A 26,876-nucleotide genomic window follows, 5' to 3' on the forward strand; every position below is an offset into this window, starting at 1 on the left:
AAGGCCAAATTAGAAGGGGTGACCACATACTTTTGGCTGTGAAGTGTAAGTGCCGTTAATTCTGCAGCTCGTGTGAATAGCAGAGATGTGTAGGCACTAGAGATGAGCGCCGGAAATTTTTCGGGTTTTGTGTTTTGGTTTTGGGTTCGGTTCCGCGGCCGTGTTTTGGGTTCGACCGCGTTTTGGCAAAACCTCACCGAATTTTTTTTGTCGGATTCGGGTGTGTTTTGGATTCGGGTGTTTTTTTCCAAAAAACCTAAAAAACAGCTTAAATCATAGAATTTGGCGGTCATTTTGATCCCAAAGTATTATTAACCTCAAAAACCATAATTTACACTCATTTTCAGTCTATTCTGAATACCTCACACCTCACAATATTATTTTTAGTCCTAAAATTTGCACCGAGGTCGCTGTGTGAGTAAGATAAGCGACCCTAGTGGCCGACACAAACACCGGGCCCATCTAGGAGTGGCACTGCAGTGTCACGCAGGATGGCCCTTCCAAAAAACCCTCCCCAAACAGCACATGACGCAAAGAAAAAAAGAGGCGCAATGAGGTAGCTGTGTGAGTAAGATTAGCGACCCTAGTGGCCGACACAAACACCGGGCCCATCTAGGAGTGGCACTGCAGTGTCACGCAGGATGTCCCTTCCAAAAAACCCTCCCCAAACAGCACATGACGCAAAGAAAAAAAGAGGCGCAATGAGGTAGCTGTGTGAGTAAGATAAGCGACCCTAGTGGCCGACACAAACACCGGGCCCATCTAGGAGTGGCACTGCAGTGTCACGCAGGATGTCCCTTCCAAAAAACCCTCCCCAAACAGCACATGACGCAAAGAAAAAAAGAGGCGCAATGAGGTAGCTGTGTGAGTAAGATAAGCGACCCTAGTGGCCGACACAAACACCGGGCCCATCTAGGAGTGGCACTGCAGTGTCACGCAGGATGTCCCTTCCAAAAAACCCTCCCCAAACAGCACATGACGCAAAGAAAAATTAAAGAAAAAAGAGGTGCAAGATGGAATTGTCCTTGGGCCCTCCCACCCACCCTTATGTTGTATAAACAGGACATGCACACTTTAACCAACCCATCATTTCAGTGACAGGGTCTGCCACACGACTGTGACTGATATGACGGGTTCGTTTGGACCCCCACCAAAAAAGAAGCAATTAATCTCTCCTTGCACAAACTGGCTCTACAGAGGCAAGATGTCCACCTCATCATCATCCTCCGATATATCACCGTGTACATCCCCCTCCTCACAGATTATCAATTCGTCCCCACTGGAAGCCACCATCTCAGCTCCCTGTGTACTTTGTGGAGGCAATTGCTGCTGGTCAATGTCTCCGCGGAGGAATTGATTATAATTCATTTTAATGAACATCATCTTCTCCACATTTTCTGGATGTAACCTCGTACGCCGATTGCTGACAAGGTGAGCGGCGGCACTAAACACTCTTTCGGAGTACACACTTGTGGGAGGGCAACTTAGGTAGAATAAAGCCAGTTTGTGCAAGGGCCTCCAAATTGCCTCTTTTTCCTGCCAGTATAAGTACGGACTGTGTGACGTGCCTACTTGGATGCGGTCACTCATATAATCCTCCACCATTCTTTCAATGGTGAGAGAATCATATGCAGTGACAGTAGACGACATGTCCGTAATCGTTGTCAGGTCCTTCAGTCCGGACCAGATGTCAGCATCAGCAGTCGCTCCAGACTGCCCTGCATCACCGCCAGCGGGTGGGCTCGGAATTCTGAGCCTTTTCCTCGCACCCCCAGTTGCGGGAGAATGTGAAGGAGGAGATGTTGTTGACAGGTCGCGTTCCGCTTGACTTGACAATTTACTCACCAGCAGGTGTTTGAACCCCAGCAGACTTGTGTCTGCCGGAAAGAGAGATCCAAGGTAGGCTTTAAATCTAGGATCGAGCACGGTGGCCAAAATGTAGTGCTCTGATTTCAACAGATTGACCACCCGTGAATCCTTGCTAAGCGAATTAAGGGCTCCATCCACAAGTCCCACATGCCTAGCGGAATCGCTCCGTGTTAGCTCCTCCTTCAATGTCTCCAGCTTCTTCTGCAAAAGCCTGATGAGGGGAATGACCTGACTCAGGCTGGCAGTGTCTGAACTGACTTCACGTGTGGCAAGTTCAAAGGGCATCAGAACCTTGCACAACGTTGAAATCATTCTCCACTGCGCTTGAGACAGGTGCAGCCCACCTCCTATATCGTGCTCAATTGTATAGGCTTGAATGGCCTTTTGCTGCTCCTCCAACCTCTGAAGCATATACAGGGTTGAATTCCACCTCGTTACCACTTCTTGCTTCAGATGATGGCAGGGCAGGTTCAGTAGTTTTTGGTGGTGCTCCAGTTTTCTGTACGTGGTGCCTGTACGCCGAAAGTGTCCCGCAATTCTTCTGGCCACCGACAGCATCTCTTGCACGCCCCTGTCGTTTTTTTAAAAATTCTGCACCACCAAATTCAAGGTATGTGCAAAACATGGGACGTGCTGGAATTGGCCCAGATTTAATGCACACACAATATTGCTGGCGTTGTCCGATGCCACAAATCCACAGGAGAGTCCAATTGGGGTAAGCCATTCCGCGATGATCTTCCTCAGTTGCCGTAAGAGGTTTTCAGCTGTGTGCGTATTCTGGAAACCGGTGATACAAAGCGTAGCCTGCCTAGGAAAGAGTTGGCGTTTGCAAGATGCTGCTACTGGTGCCGCCGCTGCTGTTCTTGCGGCGGGAGTCCATACATCTACCCAGTGGGCTGTCACAGTCATATAGTCCTGACCCTGCCCTGCTCCACTTGTCCACATGTCCGTGGTTAAGTGGACATTGGGTACAGCTGCATTTTTTAGGACACTGGTGACTCTTTTTCTGAGGTCTGTGTACATTTTCGGTATCGCCTGCCTAGAGAAATGGAACCTAGATGGTATTTGGTACCGGGGACACAGTACCTCCAACAAGTCTCTAGTTGGCTCTGCAGTAATGATGGATACCGGAACCACGTTTCTCACCACCCAGGATGTCAAGGCCTCAGTTATCCGCTTTGCAGTAGGATGACTGCTGTGATATTTCATCTTCCTCGCAAAGGACTGTTGGACAGTCAATTGCTTGGTGGAAGTAGTAAAAGTGGTCTTACGACTTCCCCTCTGGGATGACCATCGACTCCCAGCAGCAACAACAGCAGCGCCAGCAGCAGTAGGCGTTACACGCAAGGATGCATCGGAGGAATCCCAGGCAGGAGAGGAATCGTCAGAATTGCCAGTGACATGGCCTGCAGGACTATTGGCATTCCTGGGGAAGGAGGAAATTGACACTGAGGGAGTTGGTGGGGTGGTTTGCGTGAGCTTGGTTACAAGAGGAAGGGATTTACTGGTCAGTGGACTGCTTCCGCTGTCGGCCCAAGTTTTTGAACTTGTCACTGACTTATTATGAATGCGCTGCAGGTGACGTATAAGGGAGGATGTTCCGAGGTGGTTAACGTCCTTACCCCTACTTATACAGCTTGACAAAGGGAACACACGGCTTGACACCTGTTGTCCGCATTTCTGGTGAAATACTTCCACACCGAAGAGCTGATTTTTTTGGTATTTTCACCAGGCATGTCAACGGCCATATTCCTACCACGGACAACAGGTGTCTCCCCGGGTGCCTGACTTAAACAAACCACCTCACCATCAGAATCCTCCTGGTCAATTTCCTCCCCAGCGCCAGCAACACCCATATCCTCCTCATCCTGGTGTACTTCAACACTGACATCTTCAATCTGACTATCAGGAACTGGACTGCGGGTGCTCCTTCCATCACTTGCAGGGGGCGTGCAAATGGTGGAAGGCGCATGCTCTTCACGTCCAGTGTTGGGAAGGTCAGGCATCGCAACCGACACAATTGGAGTCGGACTCTCCTTGTGGATTTGGGATTTCGAAGAACGCACAGTTCTTTGCGGTGCTACTGCTTTTGCCAGCTTTAGTCTTTTCATTTTTCTAGCGAGAGGCTGAGTGCTTCCATCCTCATGTGAAGCTGAACCACTAGCCATGAACATAGGCCAGGGCCTCAGCCGTTCCTTGCCACTCCGTGTGGTAAATGGCATATTGGCAAGTTTACGCTTCTCCTCCGACAATTTTATTTTAGGTTTTGGAGTCCTTTTTTTACTGATATTTGGTGTTTTGGATTTGACATGCTCTGTACTATGACATTGGGCATCGGCCTTGGCTGACGACGTTGCTGGCATTTCATCGTCTCGGCCATGACTAGTGGCAGCAGCTTCAGCACGAGGTGGAAGTGGATCTTGATCTTTCCCTAATTTTGGAACCTCAACATTTTTGTTCTCCATATTTTAATAGGCACAACTAAAAGGCACCTCAGGTAAACAATGGAGATGGATGGATTGGATACTAGTATACAATTATGGACGGACTGCCGAGTGCCGATACAGAGGTAGCCACAGCCGTGAACTACCACACTGTACTGTGTCTGCTGCTAATATATAGACTGGTTGATAAAGAGATAGTATACTCGTAACTAGTATGTATGTATAAAGAAAGAAAAAAAAACCACGGTTAGGTGGTATATACAATTATGGACGGGCTGCCGAGTGCCGACACAGAGGTAGCCACAGCCGTGAACTACCGCACTGTACTGTGTCTGCTGCTAATATAGACTGGTTGATAAAGAGATAGTATACTCGTAACTAGTATGTATGTATAAAGAAAGAAAAAAAAACCACGGTTAGGTGGTATATACAATTATGGACGGGCTGCCGAGTGCCGACACAGAGGTAGCCACAGCCGTGAACTACCGCACTGTACTGTGTCTGCTGCTAATATATAGACTGGTTGATAAAGAGATAGTATACTCGTAACTAGTATGTATGTATAAAGAAAGAAAAAAAAACCACGGTTAGGTGGTATATACAATTATGGACGGGCTGCCGAGTGCCGACACAGAGGTAGCCACAGCCGTGAACTACCGCACTGTACTGTGTCTGCTGCTAATATATAGACTGGTTGATAAAGAGATAGTATACTCGTAACTAGTATGTATGTATAAAGAAAGAAAAAAAAACCACGGTTAGGTGGTATATACAATTATGGACGGGCTGCCGAGTGCCGACACAGAGGTAGCCACAGCCGTGAACTACCGCACTGTACTGTGTCTGCTGCTAATATATAGACTGGTTGATAAAGAGATAGTATACTCGTAACTAGTATGTATGTATAAAGAAAGAAAAAAAAAACACGGTTAGGTGGTATATACAATTATGGACGGGCTGCCGAGTGCCGACACAGAGGTAGCCACAGCCGTGAACTACCGCACTGTACTGTGTCTGCTGCTAATATATAGACTGGTTGATAAAGAGATAGTATACTCGTAACTAGTATGTATGTATAAAGAAAGAAAAAAAACCACGGTTAGGTGGTATATACAATTATGGACGGGCTGCCGAGTGCCGACACAGAGGTAGCCACAGCCGTGAACTACCGCACTGTACTGTGTCTGCTGCTAATATAGACTGGTTGATAAAGAGATAGTATACTCGTAACTAGTATGACTATAAAGAAAGAAAAAAAAACCACGGTTAGGTGGTATATACAATTATGGACGGGCTGCCGAGTGCCGACACAGAGGTAGCCACAGCCGTGAACTACCGCACTGTACTGTGTCTGCTGCTAATATAGACTGGTTGATAAAGAGATAGTATACTACTAATATTATATATACTGGTGGTCAGGTCACTGGTCACTAGTCACACTGGCAGTGGCACTCCTGCAGCAAAAGTGTGCACTGTTTAATTTTAATATAATATTATGTACTCCTGGCTCCTGCTATAACCTATAACTGGCACTGCAGTGCTCCCCAGTCTCCCCCACAATTATAAGCTGTGTGAGCTGAGCACAGTCAGATATATATATACATTGATGCAGCACACTGGGCTGAGCAGTGCACACAGATATGGTATGTGACTGAGTCACTGTGTGTATCGTTTTTTTCAGGCAGAGAACGGATATATTAAATAAAACAAACAACTGCACTGTCTGGTGGTCACTGTGGTCGTCAGTCACTAAACTCTGCACTCTCTTCTACAGTATCACAGCCTCAGGTCAATCTCTCTCTCTCTCTCTCAACCCTAATCTAAATGGAGAGGACGCCAGCCACGTCCTCTCCCTATCAATCTCAATGCACGTGTGAAAATGGCGGCGACGCGCGGCTCCTTATATAGAATCCGAGTCTCGCGAGAATCCGACAGCGTCATGATGACGTTCGGGCGCGCTCGGGTTAACCGAGCAAGGCGGGAGGATCCGAGTCTGCTCGGACCCGTGAAAAAAACATGAAGTTCGTGCGGGTTCGGATTCAGAGAAACCGAACCCGCTCATCTCTAGTAGGCACACGAATGAATGATCATGAGCGATTTGCAGGTCGCTATGAGAAAGTGCTCATCTGAATAAGCCCCTAAACAAGTGATTTATTTATTTTCACCTCAGTTCCACTTTTACTGGTGTAGTGTGGCTTTGTCACCCACAGCTACTAGGAGTGAACCTCCTATATTAACTAGAAATGTACAGTAATACTTTGCTGATCCTCTGCTTCCTAATAAGGGGGGTAATTCAGACCTGAACGCTAGGCTGCATTTTCGGACAACGGGCGATAAGGTCTAAACTGTGCACGCATATGCACCGCAATGCGCATGCGATGGGTTTGTGTGAAGAATCCATTCGCACGGGCAAATGCAAGGAGATTGACAGGAAGAGGGCGTTTGTGGGTGGCAACTGACCATTTTTGGGGAGTGGTTGGAAAAACGCAGGCGTGTCCAAGCGTTTGCAGGAAGGGTTCCTGACGTCAATTCCGGTCCCGGACAGGCTGAAGTGTTCGCAGCAGCTAAGTCCTCCTGGGCTGCGCAGAAACTGCACAAGATCTGTTTGTACAGCTATGCTACACATGTGTTCGCACACTTGCTCAGCTAAAATACACTCCCCCAGTAGGCGGCGACTATCTGATCGCAGCAGTGAAAAAATCGCTTGCTAGCGATCAGATCTGAATTAGGCCAAATATTCTTTCATGATATATATATTTACATACCTCCCAACATGACCCTCTCCAGGAGGGAGACAATGCTCTGCTCCTGGACTTTTCTCTTAATTTATGATTGTCAGCACCTGTTTTGAACAGGTTAATGGATAAGAAAGGTGTTTCATCACAGGTGATGGCAATCATATATAAGAGAGAAGCCCAGGAGCAGAGCATTCTGTCCCTCCTGGAGAGGGTCATGTTGGGAGGTATGTATTTACAATTGCCTTTGTGTGTTGATGTGCTCTTCCTGATGCATACCTCCCAACATGACCCTCTCCAGGAGGGACAGAATGCTCTGCTTCTGGACTTTTCTCTTAATTTATGATTATTATCACCTGTGGTGAAACACCTTTCTTATCCATTAGCCTGTTCAACGCAGGTGCTATCAATCATACAGTAAGAGGAAAGTCCAGAAGCAGAGCATTGTGTCCCTCCTGGAGAGGGTCATGTTGGGAGGTATGCTGATGATAATTACAGGGATGTGATGTGCTGGACACAATACTTTGCATGCAGAACAGGAATTTTGGCTTTGGCACTCGGACTAACAAGGAAGTTCCCTCCCCTCTCTCAGGTGCATATAACCATCACAATGAGATGCAGGAGGTGAGAGCTGGGTCTACCTGCTGATATGGACCTGAGGATGCTGCTTCTGAACTTGTCCCTCTTGTACCTCATCGCTGGAGCTGCATCAGAGACGTAAGTGAGATTTTATGACCTTATTTATCAATGATTGATAAATTTTACTGTGAGTGATAAATTGCACCAGCCAATCAACTACTAATTTCCATGTTACAGGCTGGGTTTTATAAGCAGGCTTCATTCAAATGTATCAGATTACACACTTAACAGCTCTTTTTGCACAGTATTTGAACTGCACACCACATGTGCTATAGTCAGACATTTAACTGGAGAGTTATCCACAAATAGGTAGTGTGTACATGCACCACAGTAATAATAACCTTTACTTACTAAATTACACTGTATTAAAATATTCATCACTCCAAGCATGGTAACTGAACACCAACCCTCCTGCATTAGTCAGACACTTTTTTCCTTGTGAGTTATCAGAAATAGTATATTGTATATGGGCAGAGCCGGCCTTAGGCAAATGCCTAGGGCATTTGTTATGCTTAGGGACACAAGCAGCTTCTGCTGATTAAAATTATATGCGGCATGCCTATATTCTGTGTGTGACTGCGGCTGTATCTGCATATGAAATACTACATTGCAGTTTATTCCTGGAAATCGCTAATGTAGCATTTCGTATGCAGATACAGCCGCAGTTGCATACAGAATATAGGAATGCTGCATATTTTAATCAGCAGAAGCTGCTTGTGCATCCTAGCCACATAGTAATGCAAATAAGATGCATTTTTATAAACAAAAGGCGCCAGACGTTAGCAGAGCTACAAGATGACTCATGCCAGGCATCTCCTGCAGAACTAGTGGTGGTGCTGGGGGACATCAGCCAAAATCTTGCCTAGGGCATCATATTGGTTAGGGCCGGCTCTGTATATGGGCATTGTATTAATAACTTTCTGTTAAATACTCCTGTAGCAACATAGACTCCATGCAGTGAGTTTGAACCCCAAACCCCATGTACCACATTCACACTCTTAATTTATGAGCTATGCTTTACTACAGTATGTGCTAATTCTAGCTACATGCAGGCTAATTGTAAATCTTAGTTTAGACCACTGCATCCAGCCAGATCTCTGTATTGTGTGGCTGTAGACTCCAAAGATCTGCTTGGCTGCAATGGTCTAAACTAAGAAGTTCAGCAATAGTGAGAATTACAAAGTTGCTACATAGTAACAATAATAGCAGTTTTGGTGTTGCCCCCTCATATGGAGTCACCAAGCAGCAACACTGTTCCGGGAGACCGCGGAGAGGCTGGGGGCTGCCGAGCAATCTGCAGAATAGGGCTGGCCATTGACCACCGCTTACAAATCATTGATGGTTTATGGTCAATGTTGAATACATTTTCCATCGATGGGGAAGAACCAGGTGTTTCCCCACCATCGATGGTATAGAAATACACAGTTGTTGTTTTTTTTTCTACAGATATTCTCCCACCATCGATGGTATAGAACTGTGATATTCCTCACCATCGATGGTATAGAACTGCACTGCTGGTTCTCATTTTTTTTTTTTTTTCTTTTTTTCTTTTCTTCTTTTTTTCCCCCCCCTACATAGTTCTGCCCCCCGACACCCAGGAAGCCTCACCCCAGGTTCAGGTGAAAGTACAGAGATGGCAATATGATTATGAGACCATCAATGTTCATCTATTTCATAGTATGCAACCATCGATAGACACCTGTCATGTCACCATCGATGGTACACACTGATGGCCATCCCTATTGCAGAAGTGCTGGGCAAGCCCCCAGTGAGACAATAACTTGAGAGTGGTCACGCCCCCCAAAGTATTACACATCAGGGGGCATGGCTTCATGGGCACAAGGCTATGCCCTCTTTCTCACACGCACAACCTCGGTGTGTGCAAGAAGCCTATAGTGCCGCACTAAGGGTGGAATTCAATTGTTTGAAAAGTCTGTTGGGTGTCTTTTTTTTTTTTTTTTTTTTTTTCTATGTCTATAAGATAGGAAAAAAACAGACACTCAACTGACTTTTCAAACAATTGAATAACCCCCTAAGTGTCATCACCCATAGTGACGCCACTGAGTGGGACTAATCAGCAGACAACACTGTGTCCTCTTCCCAAACAGCTCACTACTAGCTGCATCATACACCCGGCCAAGTACCGTGCCTACCCAACTGTATCATTATTATCAATATTCTTATTATTAATGCCCCTATAGAGCTGTAAGATTGTCTCTATCGGTCTGAGCCATTTAGGGTTTTATTGTGTGACTGGTAACTTCTCTGCTTGTTTGTGGATGTAATACTACGTTCCTGGGCAGAAGTGGGAACACCACGTGAACTGAGCGGCACTCTTATCACACAAACCCGTTCTCTAGACATAGGTAACCATGGTCATTTCATTCTTTGATGTTGTGCCCTTATAATTCCAGTCCAGTCACTGCTTAGATTTGTGTAGTGTGGACTGATGGAGACTGTGACTGATGAAAGACTCATTCCAGTAAAGAAGATGGAATGTGTGATATATGTGATGGGGCTATTGTCAGGAAGACACTTATCACATACCTGGCACAGTCTTCATTATTTTGTTATTTTAGAAAATAAAAGGGCTTCTTTTTATAATAGAAATGAAAGATTGGATAAATTCTCATGTTCTGCAATTGAATGTAATTTGTACAAATATTGTAGTCACAAAGGCTCCTTTTAGATTGCTAGCATTGCATTAAATTGCAACATTTGCACCCAGCCATAAAGACGAATAGGTAATTTCACCAGAGAAATATAGTAAGATTCTTTACAATAGACAGTGTAGAGCAGGTATGGCGGTTTTGCGGGTTTACTCCAATATTCAACGGAATGCACCCTGTCCATTCACTAGGGGGCAGTAACGGAGACATGCGGTCAGGTGAAGCGGTTAAGGCATAGACAGAATTTTGGCTATAAAAATTATATGAAAAATACAAAGAAAATATATATATTTTTTTTTTTTTTTTATTAGAAATGTCCTCTTTGTATTATTGTAATTGTGCCTCTAGTCAAAACTCTGGCATCTACTGGGTTTATGACAGGTTAGGCAGTGCTTCCCTTGCCTACACTGACCGCACATCTATACTTCCAAATCACCAAAATTCCAGCAGTATATACTGCTGCACCTGTGTATAATGCCCACATGTGTATATACTGCTGCACCTGTGTATAATGCCCACGTGTGTATATACTGCTGCACCTGTGTATAATGCCCACATGGACCATTGGCTTCATATACAGTATGTGTTTGTAAATCTGGCTGTGATACGAGCCACTGACCTCACTGCACGTCAATGGACATTATTACTGTATATGAGCTTCGGGACAATTGGTTGACGTGATGTCACTGTTGCCTAGTAAATTGATAGGATGCAAATCAGTTTTCAGGAAAGGGCATGAGAATGTACGGTACAACAACACTTGGTATTATCCTGCCCACCCTGATGGGCAGCAACAATAAATCTTCAAAGTTGGTGCTGAGTTGCCATGGAATCCGGCCATCTGCCAGCAACTCTTGGCCATCATTAAGAATTGCATTGTCCCTATAGAATGCATACTTATATCCACAGAATGCCGGAATCTGTTGTGTGCAGGTGATATGTACTAGGCAGTGACAAAAGTGGAGAAGTTGCCCATGGCAACCAATCGGCTGCTCTGTATACTTTTATAGTTTGCAAATTATAAATGTTACATCAATGATTGGTTGCCATGGGCAACTTCTCCAGTGGCTCATGTCTCCACTTTTATAACTGCTTAGTACATGTTCCCCTAAGTCTCACAACCCTGTATCTCCTATCCCTGTATCTCCTTATCCAGTTTTAGAGGCTTTTAATGTGGCACAATGCTTTAATGCTTGTGTTTTACAATGCACTAATTATATGCTATTGTATATTCTTTGTTTGGAACCTTTTTATGGGTGTGTTTTTTATTTGTGTCTTAAAGTCTTTCTGTGTGTGTGTGTGTGTGTGTGTGTGTGTGTGTGTGTGTGTGTGTGTGTTTGTACAGTTGAGTATTTCATAATGTGGTTCCTTTACAGTACTTACAGCAGGCATGTCCAAACTGCGGCCCTCCAGCTGTTGTGAAACTACATATCCCAGCATGCCCTGACACAGCTTTACCATTCTCTGATGACAAAACTGTGTCAGGGCATGCTGGGATATGTAGTTTCACAACAGCTGGAGGGCCGCAGTTTGGACATGCCTGACTTACAGTATTGGAGCTGTGGATTTGCAGTTTTCCTTACACCATTTAAGCTTAAGTATCGGGCTCCATTGTCTGCCTCCAGAGAGTAAAGACTGAGGGCCTAGTTCAGACCTGATCACGGCAGTAAATTTGTTAGCTAATGGGCAAAACCATGTGCACTGCAGGTGGGGCAGATGTAACATGTGCAGAGAGTTAGATTTGGGTGGGGTGTGTTCAACCTAAAATCTAAATTGCAGTGTAAAAATAAAGCAGCCAGTATTTACCTTGCACAGAAACAATATAATCCACCAAAATCTAACTCTCTCTGCACATGTTACATCTGCCCCATCTGCAGTGCACATGGTTTTGCCCATTAGCTAACAAATTTGCTGTGATATGGTCTGTTAGGCCCTGAGTGACAAGTAATCTGTAGGAGTTTATGGAATGTATAAAGTGGAACATACAGTATATAGAGATTGTGCGGCAAAATTGATCTTTAATGAACACCAATGGCTAGTTTTTTAATGCAAATTTTACATATTTAGCGGATGTCCATCCTATTCTGTGTAGGGTACAATTTGCCAATTTCTATTAAATAGAGCATTTCAGGGTGGAACATGTGCAATGGCAAAGTGGTGGCGTGTAACCACGCTGATTTGAGTGCCATGGGCGTTTATGAAGAACTCTGTGAGGTGTGCATACGGGGAAGGTACTGGCACCTGCTATGGCATGGGGAAAGTGCAGATGGTAATATTACAGCTGACGTAATATCAGTGTGCAGCATGGGTTTTCCGCTCCTACATGCGCCAACCCTCGCACTGAATGGAATCTTCCATTAGCATAAAGTACTGAATCAGGCTAACGCAGTTAACCGCTACTGCGTCCACTTTACATGTGACTCAGAATAAGCACCAATATGCTTAATATTAAATCAAATATCATTTGATAAAAGGACCTATTGAACTATATGTAAACTACATATTTGTATATGGTTGGATTTTTTCTTTGACAATCATGTTATGTATATGGGGACACTGCAGTCTTAGTGTTTGGTCCGGCTGTATTTTTAAATAGTTTTAAGTCTAGATAGTCTGCTTTGGGGAGCGATACCCTTCCTGCAGTGTTAGAAGTGACTGACAGTCCCACTGCTACTGCACGTATCACCGTCACTCACTGTAACCTACATCTATATGTATGTGTTATCTCTTTACAGGCAATTTGCATTTTACATCCCTTGCCGGCTGCAGAGCGAGCAGACGGGTAGAGGATGTTTGGATGTCAGACACCAAACCGCACCCATCAATGTTGATGCCTTCCTTGAGGTTAATGGCGACAACTACACCATCATCAATGAGGAGATCCCCGTAGCCTTCACCTTCAAATGCTATGACTTCCCGGTTAGTTCCAATGCACCAATCGTGGCGTGTGTTTGTTTTTCCTTGCACCTTCTGTTAATCCAACACTAACACTGTGCCAACATAGACAATTTGAGGTTTAATGGCTACTAACGGTTTATTTGCAGTTAGTCCAAAGTTTCAGACTACTATTAAGTTAAAAAGAATTGAGACCATTAAATCCTGTAATTGCTTATAGGCCCAGGATTTTTTGGATCTAAAAAACTAAAATTAGGTGGGGTGATTTTTATAGATTTTAAAAAGTCTCAGTTTAGGAATTTATATGTTGGATGAAAATAAAAACCAAACCATCAACATATCATTATGTTTGAAGCACTGTGCCTTTAGTACAGATGTGTTCTCTTCCTCACAGCGCTATGCCGCGGGAGGCTAAGATTCAGTCGCAGTTTTCCATAGACTCAAATTATCAATTGTAATTCAACCGAAGACTAAAGAAGGCTTATTCCCGCGCTATTACCAGGTAGGTGCAGTGTGAATGGGTTTCCCAGGTTGGTGCGGCTGGGTACCCATTAACAGCATAGGAAGAGGCGGCGCAGCGATGATCTCATCTCCTAGTGCCAGCTCCGCCCCAATAATACCGCGGTCCCCACCCCAGATGTCTACCCGACCCAGCAAAATACCTGGTCGGAAAGCCAGTTCTCGAGGTCCAATGCCGGGTCGCACCCGGGAAGGACCCGTTTCCAATTCCCGGGTGTGACCCGGCATTAGCGATCTGGAAGCGGTAAAAGAAATCAGGCGTAGGTCCCAGCCATTGCTGAAAGTAGGGTGGTATGGAGTTTCATTAAGAAATATATGATAGTGGTGATATGCAGTACCACCAGCCCACCACTGGGGCATCACTTCTTATAAAGGACATTTTGTGAGTGGGACATAAAATGGTGTCAGTGGCATAACTGTGTGTGTGGTATAATATGTAAGGCATTATGGTGTTTGGCATAATGTATAAGGGGAATTACAGTGTGTGGCATAATGTGGCCATGCCCCCACTGTCATGCAGCCACTCCCCTAGTTCTGTCTGACCACACCCAGTTTTACTATCCCTACCACTAAGAGAAATTTTCTACTTGCGCCACTGGCCCCAGCCAGGTAAAAGACGCCATCTACTGTGCATGTGCAGGTTATCCATTGCACATGACACGGCAGCCTGTTACTGGCAGCGATAGTGGAGGAATCCGATGAGAAGGGGGATATCGCTGGACCTCACCGGCGAGGTAAGTAAATATCAACAGCTTATTCACTAGTCTCACTGCGATACTAATTGAATGCGCTGCTGGTAATTTAATATGTTATCAGATAAGGCCCAGAGGGTGTTCATTTTGTTTATTCAATTGCTCAATCAAATGTGTAACTAATAGGCCCTACACACTGGCCGATTTTTGGAAAGATATGAACGATCTCGTTCATAAATGAACGAGAACTCGTTCATATCTTTCAGTGTGGAGGCTCCAGCGATGAACGATGCGCGTCCCCGCGCTCGTTCATCGCTGGTCTCCCGTCGGCTTTGCATGCAGGCCAATATGGACGATCTCGTCCATATTTGCCTGCACTTCAATGCAGCCGCGTGATGGGGGGGAGTGAAGAAACTTCACTTTCCCCGTCACTGCCCCCCCACCGCCGGGTCACTCGTCGGCCGTATCCACCGTCGGGCAGCTCGGCGGCGGGTCGGACAGTGAGTAGGGCCCTTTAGCCAGTTCCACCGTAGTGGACTAACATGACAGCTCATAGACCTTGTACTGCTGGGATTGTCTCCTCAGCAAGTCCTTAAAGTCACTTTGGTGGAGCTATATCAACGCTTGTAGAGCTAAAGTCAGTCCCTAACTGTCACTTTCCAGGCTGTTTGAGCTGATTGGTATTTTATCTCTCTCCAAGCTTTGGTAAATCTCCCCTGGTTGCAGTTCACCAGAGGTGGGATGCCACCCTGTCTCCAAGTGGTTAGTCTTTGGCGGATATGGGCTTCTCCTGTACAAAACGCAGAACTCTCCTGGGCTTTTGTTCTGCAGGTATCCAGCTTTCATGGGATGAATCTTTGTCCTTCATGAGGTCCTCCATCTCAGGCCTCCGTCGGGGCACACAAAGGGACCGATAACTGTAATCGGCAAGGTGTGCTACTGTATTTCAGGCACAGGCATACAGGGTCATTCAGACCCTGCTGCTAAGGCGGCTTGCAGCGCAGTTTGCTGATTTCGGCAAACTGCTCATGCGCAGCGGCCGCGTTGTGGCTGAGTGGACTCGTGCATTACGGTTGCATCCCCGATGGATGAGGCGGACGTTTTCAGGGTGGCGTTGGGTGGTGGGCCGAATGGGGGCTGGGCAGTTTTCAAGGCAGCTTATTGAAGTCACAATGCACCGCTCAGCCAGGCAGCACTGCCAGGAGTCAACCCTAGATCCGATGCATTCACAATCTAATCGCGAACACAATCGAGAGGCGGCTACACACATGCCGGTGCGGCCTTGCCCTGTGCTGGGCGGCTCTCGGCATGTGCAGAGATGAAATCAGATCTGGCTACGTATGCATCCATCTGCGTTTATGTCTTAATAATTCCCATAATGTGTACATTTGCCATATGCAGTTGTAGGCATTGTCCTGTGTGCCTGTTACCATCCTTACTCATGATTAGATTATTATTATTCTCTGCCCCCTTATACCTACCCTATTCTACATCCAAATTATATACCTAGACATAGCTCTCGGTAGCCAACTGTTGTGACCACATACCCTCACCGCATGTGGTTTTCCTGAGAGTACTCCATATTGTAGATATGACTAATATGCCCGTGGCCCTGCATTACTGAGCATGTGCAGAGCAGGAAACTAAGCAACAGTTCACTGTATTTCTGCAATTTTCTCAGTAGGTGTATTATATTTCTTGCTGTAAATCTAGATATTCTTTAGCTCATATGCTCTGTCTGTAAAACAACATGTAATGATTTTATTCCCATATATGACTCTTTGTTTGTTTTGTTTTTTCCCCCCCCCATATATTTATGCAGGTACCTTTGGTGTCGGAGGCTGTTCCAGCGTTTATTACTATCAAAGCAACCAGTGGGGATTTCAATTACATAGAGCGAAGGGCCGTGGTGGTGGCCCCAAACGTCAATGTAACATTTATTCAGATGAATAAGTACATGTTCAAGCCTGGGGACACAGGTAACTCTAATCATTTCACTATTTAGTATTAAAGCCCTCTGTGCACATGGTGGAGGCAGCCATTTTGTGCTCTGAGCTGGGGATACAATTGAGGTACAGCTATATCAGTGATGCTCATAATGGCTGCCTTCTCTGTGTGTGGAACACGGGTGAACTTTTAACTTATGAAATTTTAAAATTAAATCTCAACTACCCTGGTAAGGGGCAGATTTATCCTGTGAAAGGTGTCTTCTAGAAACAAGGCTCCTTAATTTTTAAACATCTGGAGGCCTCTTATCAGGTAGTTTCTATGAATAGTTTTTTTTTTTTTTTTGTCATAAACGTTTTTTATTTTCAAAGAGATTCATTTTACATATTAAGAACCAACATTTTCATAGTCGTCGTAGAAAAAGACAATGATACACAATCAAACAAACAGTGTTAGAATATATGGCTTCATCTAAATCTAGGATTCTCATTGTTTCGAAGTTTATAAGTTTGCGCTTCATAGTATACATGTTGGTATATTTGAGCATAAACACAAATTCCTTGAATTAGAAGAAGAGTTAGCTTACATAAGTATAAAGAGAGAGATAGAATGGAATAGGAGGAGAAAAGAGATGATAGAGAAAGAAGCAGTTGGGGGGGGAGGGGGGGGGGGGGGGAGTTGAGTTATGATATCTTTAACGATAGGGAGCAAAGATACCAATAGAATTTTACTAGTTTCTTATGTTAATGCAATGATGAAGATTTTGACATATCAAGGTAAGAGGTAGAAGTTCTATGAATGGTTTTAACAAAAGAAGACTTAACGGGATGTGTTTAAGATACTGGCAGCCTGAATCCTGACACCCGTCAGAATGCTGACTCCGGAATTCCAACAGCCGGCATCTTGACCATAAGTATAGTGGGTGGTTTAGGGCCGGTGAGGGGGAGGTTATGTTTTAGGGTTAAGCTGCTGGCGCAATGTAGATAACGTTATTGCCTTTCTCCCCAGCTACTGTTCTCTGTCCTGGTTGGTCAGCTCACAGATTGTAGGAGGAAGCGGAGTGCTCACTGACCGCTCCTTCTGCAGTTGTCACATGGACCTGTGGACAGAGGCGGTGCTGGCTAGGAGAGAGTTTTGATGATGTCACTCCCCTTTGTGCAGCAGTGGTGGAGGTGGATATATTCAGATGATGGCAGGCCCCACAATCTCTAAGTGCACCCCAATCAATGCAAACTCAAAGAAAACAGTGAGTTCTCAATGGTGGTGCACATGGGACCACTGACTGTATTGTATATTAAAAGTTATCTTTGTTTCAATTAAATGAAACAATATAAGGGTAAATATATCAAGCCTTGGAGAAAGATGAAGTCTATAAACTAAGCCTTGGAGAGAGATAAAGTGGACTGAGATAAAGTACCAACCAGCCAACTTCTGTAATTTTTTTCCCCTTCTTTTAACACAGCCTATAACATGACATAAATGAGTTAATTGGTTGGTACTTTCTCTCCTTCCACTTTATCACTCTCCTAGGCTTAGTACATAGACCTACCCCCCCCTTGTGTACAGTATTAACTAATGAGATATTAATTAAGCCGCGATAGTCACTTCGCATATTATGCTCTCTAGCTGACAATTGCTGTGAGATACAGTAAAACACATCCGCTACATTACAGTAATAAGAGCAGAGATGATTCCGCAATGAACAACTGAACATCAGATCTCTGCTTGGAAAGAAGGAAAGTGACGTCCTGCCTGTTTACCATGATAATGCTGCCTGTAGCAGCCTAATCAAATATTGACGTTGGCTGATTGACAGCGACATCATTACACTACAGCGCTATCCAGGCAAGAATCCGCATCACAGAATAACACAACCACAGCTAGGGAATTCTAATTACTACTTCACACTATTTAACAACTAAGGCATCTATCACCATCCAAGGCTTGGTAAATAAAGTCAACGGAGATAAAGTAGCAGCCAATAAGCTTCTAACTGTCATTTTTTTAAACACAGCCTGTCACATGACAGTTAGGAGCTGATTGGCTGGTACTTAATCTCCATCCAAAGCTTAGTAAATAGACTAAGTTACATGTGAAAGCAACACAATAAAACGCCTAGTTTATAAAAACTGATTTTTATTATATGAGAGTGTGTGTGTGTGTGTGTGTGTGTGTGTGTGTGTGTGTGTATATATATATATATATATATATATATATATATATATATATATTAGAGATGAGCGAGGTTCGGTTTTACTCGGTTTTACTCGGTTCTCAAAACGGCATCTTATTGGCTATCCAAAACACATGACATCCGTGAGCCAATAAGATGCCGTTTTGAGAACCGAGTAAAACCGAGTAAAACCGAACCCGCTCATCACTAATATATATATATATATATACACAAGTAATAAAGCAGGGCTGATATAAAGTATGAAGATACTGTATATGAGTATTGTAGTAACATACCAAAATGACATAATACATCCTAATTATATGTGCTGGCTGTGGAATTAATCACATAAGATCGTCATAGCCCTATTACAGTTTATTGGGTGAAAACAACAGTATCCCTATAATAGAAGAACTGAACTGGGTTTTGCAATAACTAATATTACCGATCGCACAAGAGCGCTTCTGTTGCAGTCAGCTAATTGTTTGTTTGCAACATCAATAAAAGACAATACATAAGAAATGCATATAGATAATCCGTGTATACGAACAAGAGCGCCAATCTACCCAAACACTAAATGAATGTTTAAGTTCCCAAAGTGAAAAATCTCCACAGTGGGCCCAGTTCTGTGTGGTCGGAGGTGCTGTCACCGCTGTCTCTTCCTTGGAAACGGCATGATCGCTCTGTATGGTAATGCGGCAGGAGGCGTCTATTACATGCAGATGCCTCCTGCAGCAGCAGTCATCTGACCTGCATCCCGGGCAGTAAATAGCCAGGCTGGGTCCAGGTACTTTTCAAGGGGTGTGGCCTAATCATGGGAGGCGTGACCATGCACCCTTAGAAGTAAAGACAGAAAAAAAATTATTCTAATTGCCTCCCTGACCACACTGCAGCCCAGCACACAGCGGTGAGAGAAGAGCAGCTGCTGCCAGGTAAGGGAGGGATGACCTGGGCCCCCACTGAGCCCTTCTATCAGGCCTGGGTAACTTGTACCCTCCATGCCCCCCCCCCCCCCCCATCCCCATCCTTTTGGCACCTGCATTCTAGGTCAACTAGCTCACTATTGGGCAGCTTACCATGGGGACACATAAGCCACCAGTTACCAAGGCCAGGAACAGGGAATCTCCATGCAGTCAGAGATCCTGGCCTCTTCCCTCCCGCTAAACAACGGAGCCCGTCACTGCTCCATCCCCGGCATCAGAATGTCAATTACTGACAGTCTGATGCCAGACTGCATCATAGGACCCATTCACACATGCGCATAGTATTTTGTGTGTGTGGGTATATATATACAAGTCCAATTTGAAAGAGGCACTCAGACTTGCATGGCAGAATAGAACACTGTAATGAACTTGGTACACAGCCAGACGTTTTCGGGGTAACAACCCCTTCCTCAGGAACACACCAGTACACGAGAAAGGGGTTGTTACCCCGAAAACATTGGACTCTGTACCAAGTTCATTACCGTGTTCTATTCTGCCATGTAAGTACCCTGAGTGCCTTTCTTTCAAATTGGACTTGTATTCTGGGTCTTTTATTGTGCACAGGGCTTTTCACTCAGTAGTTAAAGAGTGCTGACTGCCTTTTGGATCCTCTTTTTTTTTTTTTTTTTTTTATGTATGTGTGTAATAAAAAAAAAAAAAAAATATATATATATATATTCACAAACGCAGAATATTCCGAAATACGGACTTTGTTAGTGAGATAGTGAAACCTTTGTTTTTTTGATGGCTCAATGTGCACAAACTTTGTTTAATACAGTTATTAAAACTATTGTATTAAATGACCTTCAGGCTGTGTGTATAAGGTGTATATGAAACATAAATGAATTGTGTGAATGTACACACACTTTGTTCAATGCACAAAGTTATAAAAATATTGGCTAAAATTACCTTCCGGCTGTGTGTATATGTAACATAAATGCATTCTGTGCTTAGATTTAGGTCCCATCACCATGATATCTCATTATGGTATGCAATTATTCCAAAATACGGAAAAATCCGATATCCAAAATTCCTCTGGTCCCAAGCATTTTGGATAAGGGATACTCAACCTGTAGTTACAAGACTGCAGCAGTAACGATAGAACAGGTGTGTTTTTTTTGTTTTGTTTTTTCCCCACAATCTTTATTTCTATTGTGTGGGGTTTTTTCTTTAATATTTTGCTATACCATAAGGTTCTGATAAATACCTTAAATGTCTTGTAAATGAAACCGAAATTAATCGGTGGTTCCGTGTGCACCACATTTGCTAATTCATTGTGTTTTCTCTGCTCGTTTAGTATTCATTTATTCCTATATGTAATAGCAATAATTAATTCAGAGCGTCCTATAAGCAGGGCCGGACTGGCCATCTGGCACGCCTGCCATATGCCAGAAGGGCAGGTGGGCCGGTCCCTTGGAGAGTTGGGAATGCCGCTCACAGCGCAGCCTCTGGCTCTCTGGTTCAGCCTCCCCCACCGGTTTCCATGGAATATGGGGGCATGCCACAAGTCCATGCCCCCATACATCGTGACTGCGCGTCTCCCGTGACGTACGCATTCACAAGTGCCTGGGGCGAAATGGAGGCCCAGTGCGTTGCTGCCTAGAAGTATTGCAATTGTTCATGTAAAGATGTACTGTATGAAACTTTATACAAGAGAGAAAATAAGTGGCGTTACCATAGCAGCCCATCCAGTTCTGTAGCACAGGTGGGAAAGTGCAGGAAAACGCTGTGACCGGGCCAAGCTGCCGTTCTCATTTTGTACCTGTTTTCACAGATCCTTCATAGGGGTAAATTTACTAAGATGGGAGTTCTATTTAAGATGGGATGTTGCCTATAGCAACCAATGAGAGTCCATGTATTAACTATTATCTTCTAGAAGGTGCTCAATAAATTAGAAATAGAATCTGATTGGTTGCTATGGGCAACATCCCATCTTAAATAGAACTACCATCTTAGTAAATTTACCCCATAGAGGCTTTTGTTTAGGCCTCTCAGTCACACATTCTGTATCTGTTCTTTGTGCTCCGTTTATTTTATTCTGTTACCACTAATGTCTGTTTCTTGTGCATAGTGCGCTGTTATGTGTTTACTCTACAAAACAACTTGAAACCGGTGGAGGAGACGGTGAGTGCGGTTCCGAAATGTGCCGTCAATTTCTATATCAAAGATATTCTGACTCTGTGGGTTGGTGGTTTTTTTTTTTTTCTTTTGTTCCAGCTGCATTGTTCCAACTAATTAAATAAAAGAGAAATATTAGTGAGGAGATTATTCCTCTCCCCCCTCCCCCTCCAATCTAGAAAATTAATATACTGTGTACTAGAGTCCCTCTTGAGACACATGGCTGCTTCCTCTATATTCCCACCTTTAAAGTACGTGTGTGTGTATGGGTCATCGTCTCACGTTTGATGATGAATATTCTTTTGATATCCTGCGGTATGCAGGCAGATTTTTCACTTGCAGAATGATGTTAGAGTTAGGGGTTAGGAATACGCGCCCCTTAAAACCACAATTTCGACAATCTCACCGTGTCAATATTTCATCAATGTCGCCATGTTCAATGCCGACATAGTGACCACGGGCCTAATACAGAGATGTACATAAATCCAGTGGTCTGGGTACATCTCTGATGGTGGAGCGCATGTGCAGAATGGATCCTGCATCATTGCACGCATCACCCCCTGTCAATCGGGCTACCGTTCCATAAAATTGGGGCGCTTCACCTCATTTTCTGGGGATGCTGAGGACGGGGTCTGTGTCTTCCAATGCAGACTTCCTGGCCATCGGCTATAGAGCGGCGAGGGCCAATCTGAATATCCTCACAGCTACTCAGCCCATGGTCTCACAGATGATCTGATTCTGCATCTTAGGACGCAGCACTCTGATCTGCAATGCTGGCAGGAGGCGTCTTTATGCCTCCGACGTCTCCTGCAGCATTAGCATATCTTCATGTCGCTGCACAGTAGAGCTGTCCATGCGCAGTAGCCTCTGGCACTAAGCCACAATGCCAGAGTCTGCTGCACCACCGGAGGGGAGGAATCCCGCACGGAGCCTGCACACGGCCCCCTCCTCTCATAAACAGCCTCTGATTGCAGTGTAATGTGTTATCATCCCTACCCACCTCTTCTGCATCTCTCACTCTGTCACATACACTTTATCCTGTATTACGCTAATAATATATCCAAAGTGTTGAAGGGGGTGTATCTTTTTTGTTGGGTGTTTTTTCACTTTACCATGCGTAATAAAACGTATTATTTTTATTCACCCCCCCCCTTATTCTCTCCACACAGTATCCTACAATCTATGTACAGGTAAGCACTCCTATGCTATGTATGAGCTTTGTGTATTCTGTATAATTTACAGTCATTTTTGACTTTTTGTACATACTAACCTGTATACAAACATACAATTTTATCAGTCTTTCACAGCCTGTATATACAAGAGCTTAAACAGCAAGCCTTTATTTTCTCTATCATTCATAAGGGATACTGGGGACACTTGGTATGATGGGGTGTAGATGTGGTCCAAAGGAGCCGATGCACTTTAAATTTCTACAACCGTGTGTGCTGGCTCCTCCCCTCTATGCCATTCCCCACAGCTCAGTTTGGAAAAATGTGCCCTCAGGAGAGGATGCACACTCTGAAGATCCATCGTTTTTTCTTCAGCTTATTTTAAGTTTTTGTTATTTTCAGGTAAGCTGTTTTGGCAACAGCTTACCTGCACTGGCAGGAGGGGGAGGGTGACACAGGCCTCCTGGAGGGGCAGAGTCTGATACCGTTCACAGGACAATGGTCCTGAGGGCCAGTGTACTGCAGGCATTGCGCTCTCGTGCACACCTCCAGTGCAGAGCCTGAAGATCAACAGAGTGGTGAGCGGGGTCCCCGGTACGGAATGCAGCACGATGCGGCACATGCATACGGATTCCACTTGGGGTGATCCCATAACACCACCCCACGCAGACTATCCATCGGTAGTGGAAATAGGTTCTTAACCTCATCTTACACAAATTGGGAACTTTTGCCGGTATAAATATGTTCATAGCCATAGAGGTCTGAGCTTCCTCAGAGTGGGACCAGCGGCTTCTTGGTGCCACTTCCTGCACTCACAGTGCTGCTGCAGGACTGCCATCTCCTCCAAGTGGTCCTCCATCGCCAGACACTGGTACAGGGGTGTAGTTAATGGGGTGAGACCTATACATTAAGCTCCTCACGCACTATACACCAAATTGCCTCACTTCTAAAGGGCCCTACACACTCGGCAACTGGCCACCGAGCTGCCCAATGGGCGATACAGCCGTTGGACAACTCGGCAGCGTGGAGGACGGGGTGACAGGGGTTTCTTCACTCAGTCCAGTGTCCTCAGTGTATTGTGTTGCATCAGTCTAGCCAGTCAGTGTTGGTGTCCTCTGCTGCTATATGTCCCAAGTGCTGCTGGCTTGCATTTTTGCTGTGTTGTCCTGAATTAGACCAGGGGAAGTCTCTTGTGCATCAGTCCAGTGATCAGTCACAGTGGTGGTGTCCTCTGCTGCCATATATCCAGTGTAGCTGTATAAGTCCCTTACAGTGTTGTGCTGCATCAGACCAGTGGTAGTGTCCTGGCTGTCAGTCATTCCTGTGCCGCATATTGTCTTTTTTTTTTTATTTTTTATTGAAGTCTCAAAAAATAATGGAGAACAAAAATTTGGAGGATAAAATGGGGAAAGAGCAAGAACCACTTCCTCCTAGTGCTGAAGCTGCTGCCACTAGCCATGACATAGACTATGTCATAGATGTCGTCTGCCAAGGCCGATGCCCAATGTGACCGTAGAGGGCATGTAAAATCCAAAAATCCAAAGTTCAGTAAAAATTTTAAATGGTCTGATTAGAAACGTAAACTTGCAATAGGCCATTTACGACCCTAAGTGGCAAGGAACGGCTGAGGCCCTGGCCTCTGTTCATGACTAGTGGTTCAGCTTCACATGATGATTGAAGCACTCATCCTACCATTTGAAAAATTAAGAGTTAAGCTCGAAAAAGCACAGAAAAGAGCTGTGTATTCTGAGATGGTATCACAAATCCCCAAGGAGAGTCCAAGTATGTCGGCGGTTGTGATGCCTGACCTTCCCAACACTGGACGGGAAGAGGTGGCTCCTTCTACCATTTGCATGCCCCCTGCAAGTTCTAGAAGGAGCACCCATAGTCCAGTTTCTGATATTGATATTGAAGATGTCACTGAAGTACACCAGGATGAGGATATGGGTGTTGCTGAGGAGGAAGTTGACAATGAGGATTCTGATGGTGAGGTGGTTTGTTTAAGTCAGGCAGCGGGGGAGACACCTGTTTTCCATGGAAAAAGAAGCCCATTGTGATGCCTGGGCAAACTATAAAAAAAAGCCACCTCTCCGGTGTGGAATTATTTCTCCACAAATCCGGACAACAGGTGTCAAGCCGTCTGTTGCTTCTGTCTGTAATAAGTAGGGGTAAGGATGTTAACCACCTAGGAACATCCTCCCTTATACATCACCTGCTGCGCATTCATCAGAAGTCAGTGTCAAGTTGTGACACTTTGGTTAAGAGCGTAAGCAGTCCAATGACGCCTAAATCCCTTCTTCCTCTTGTACCCAAGCTCCTGCAAGCCAAACCCCCAACTCCGTCAACGTGAACTTCCTCCTCAGTCAGGAATGTCAGTAGTCCTGCAGGTCATGTCACTGTCAAGACTGAGGAGTCCTCTCCTAACCGGGATTCCTCCATAAGATCCTTGAGTGGTACGCCTGCTGTTGCTGCCGCTGCTTCTGATGCTGCTAGGAGTCGATCATCATCCCAGAGGGGAAGTCGGAAGATCACTTGTACTATTTCAAGTAAGCAATTGACTGTCCAACAGTCCTTTTTGAGGAAGATTAAATATACCGGCAGTCATTCTTTTGCAAAACGGATAACTGAGGCCTTGACAGCTATGTTGGTGTTAGACGTGGGTCCGGTATCCGCCATTAGTACAGTGGGACTTAGAAAATTGTTTGCGGTACTGTGTCCCCGGTATCAAATATACTGAATGTACACTGACGTCAGAGTCACCAGTGTCCTACAAAATGCAGTTGCATCTAGTGTCCACTTAACCACGGATATGTGGAACAGGGCATACTAAGGACAATATGACTGACAGCCCACTGGGTATATGCATTGCCACCCGCAGCGACACCAGTAGCAGCATCTCGCAAAACGCCAACTCGTTCCTAGGCAGGCTACGCTATGTATCACCGCTTTCCATAAGAGGCACACAGCTGACAACCTCTTATGGAAACTGAGGAACATCATTGCAGAATGGCTTACCCCAATTGGACTCTCCTGGGGATTTGTGATATCGGCAACTCCACCAATATTGTACGTGCATTACATTTGGGCAAATTCCAGGATGTCTCATGTTTTGCACGTACAATTAATTTGGTGGTGCATAATTATTTGAAAAATGACGGGTGTGCAGGAGATGCTGTCGGTGGCCCGAAAAATTGCGGGCCAATTTCGGCATTCAGCCACTGTGTGCCAAAGAATGCAGCGCCAGCAAACACTCCTGAACCTGAACACATGTAGTTGCACACACAGGGCTCCCTACTTTACTTGCAGGGGTCCCTGTGTGTGCAATAAAGGGCGATGGCACTAACCAATAGAGGAGCTATTTACAATAGGTAGATGCTGCTGCTCTCAGCTAATAAGGATAATTGCATTCCTTATAAGAATACCCCAAAAAATATATACATACATATACACCAAGCGGGATAAAAAAAAATCCCTGAAGTACACCAAGAGTACTGCTTCCACCCCAATTCTTATACTATTAAACTACATATTCAATTTCACAATTGATCTTTAACAAATCCTTTTTATTCATAAAAAAACTAAAAAAAAAATGTAAACCTAAACCAATAAAGAATTTTATCATATACAATGAAAATGCTGCAGCATATATAAAATACAATTTAATTCCACATTAATAGTGTATCTAAAATCCCTAGAGGCTTTCTAATATCCTAATTTCATGCTTGAACTAGAAACAATTCAGCTGAATAATATCCACATTTAATCAATATGTCCCAGTAAAGTGCAAGGAAGTAACTTTTTTTTTTTTTTTTTTTTTGTTCTTTCTCACATGGGACATAAGTTCTGTGATCCCAAACTGATTCAATTTATGAGTTAAATCTCCAGATTGTCCCAAGTTCACTTGGATTCCTTTTAATTTATATGTGTGCACACATTTGAATGACTTCACAGGTATTTACCATATAAACTCATTATGATATCGCCTCCAGTGATTTGAACTCTTTGCTGTTACGGTACCTATTTA

The 26,876-nt window shown here is 44.5% G+C and overlaps 1 protein-coding gene across 3 annotated transcripts in view; it reads left to right on the forward strand.

Annotated features, from left to right (window-relative positions):
- Window positions 1-7,600: 7,600 nt before the first annotated feature.
- Window positions 7,601-26,876, forward strand: part of LOC135056796 (ovostatin-like) — a 149,364-nt gene continuing 130,088 nt past the window's right edge. For 2 of the 3 annotated variants that reach the window (XM_063962395.1, XM_063962396.1), the window contains exons 1-5: window positions 7,601-7,765; window positions 13,092-13,275; window positions 16,285-16,441; window positions 21,637-21,689; window positions 22,853-22,873. In XM_063962395.1, the coding sequence (XP_063818465.1) occupies window positions 7,698-7,765; window positions 13,092-13,275; window positions 16,285-16,441; window positions 21,637-21,689; window positions 22,853-22,873 (483 nt within the window). In that variant the 5' untranslated portion in view covers window positions 7,601-7,697. Of the gene's footprint in view, window positions 7,766-13,091; window positions 13,276-13,645; window positions 13,754-16,284; window positions 16,442-21,636; window positions 21,690-22,852; window positions 22,874-26,876 lie in introns of those variants that run through there. The other variant, XM_063962397.1, reaches the window with a different exon arrangement.

The sequence above is a fragment of the Pseudophryne corroboree genome, chromosome 3 (genome assembly GCF_028390025.1).
Source record: "Pseudophryne corroboree isolate aPseCor3 chromosome 3, aPseCor3.hap2, whole genome shotgun sequence".
In the NCBI taxonomy this organism is placed as follows: Eukaryota; Metazoa; Chordata; class Amphibia; order Anura; family Myobatrachidae; genus Pseudophryne; species Pseudophryne corroboree.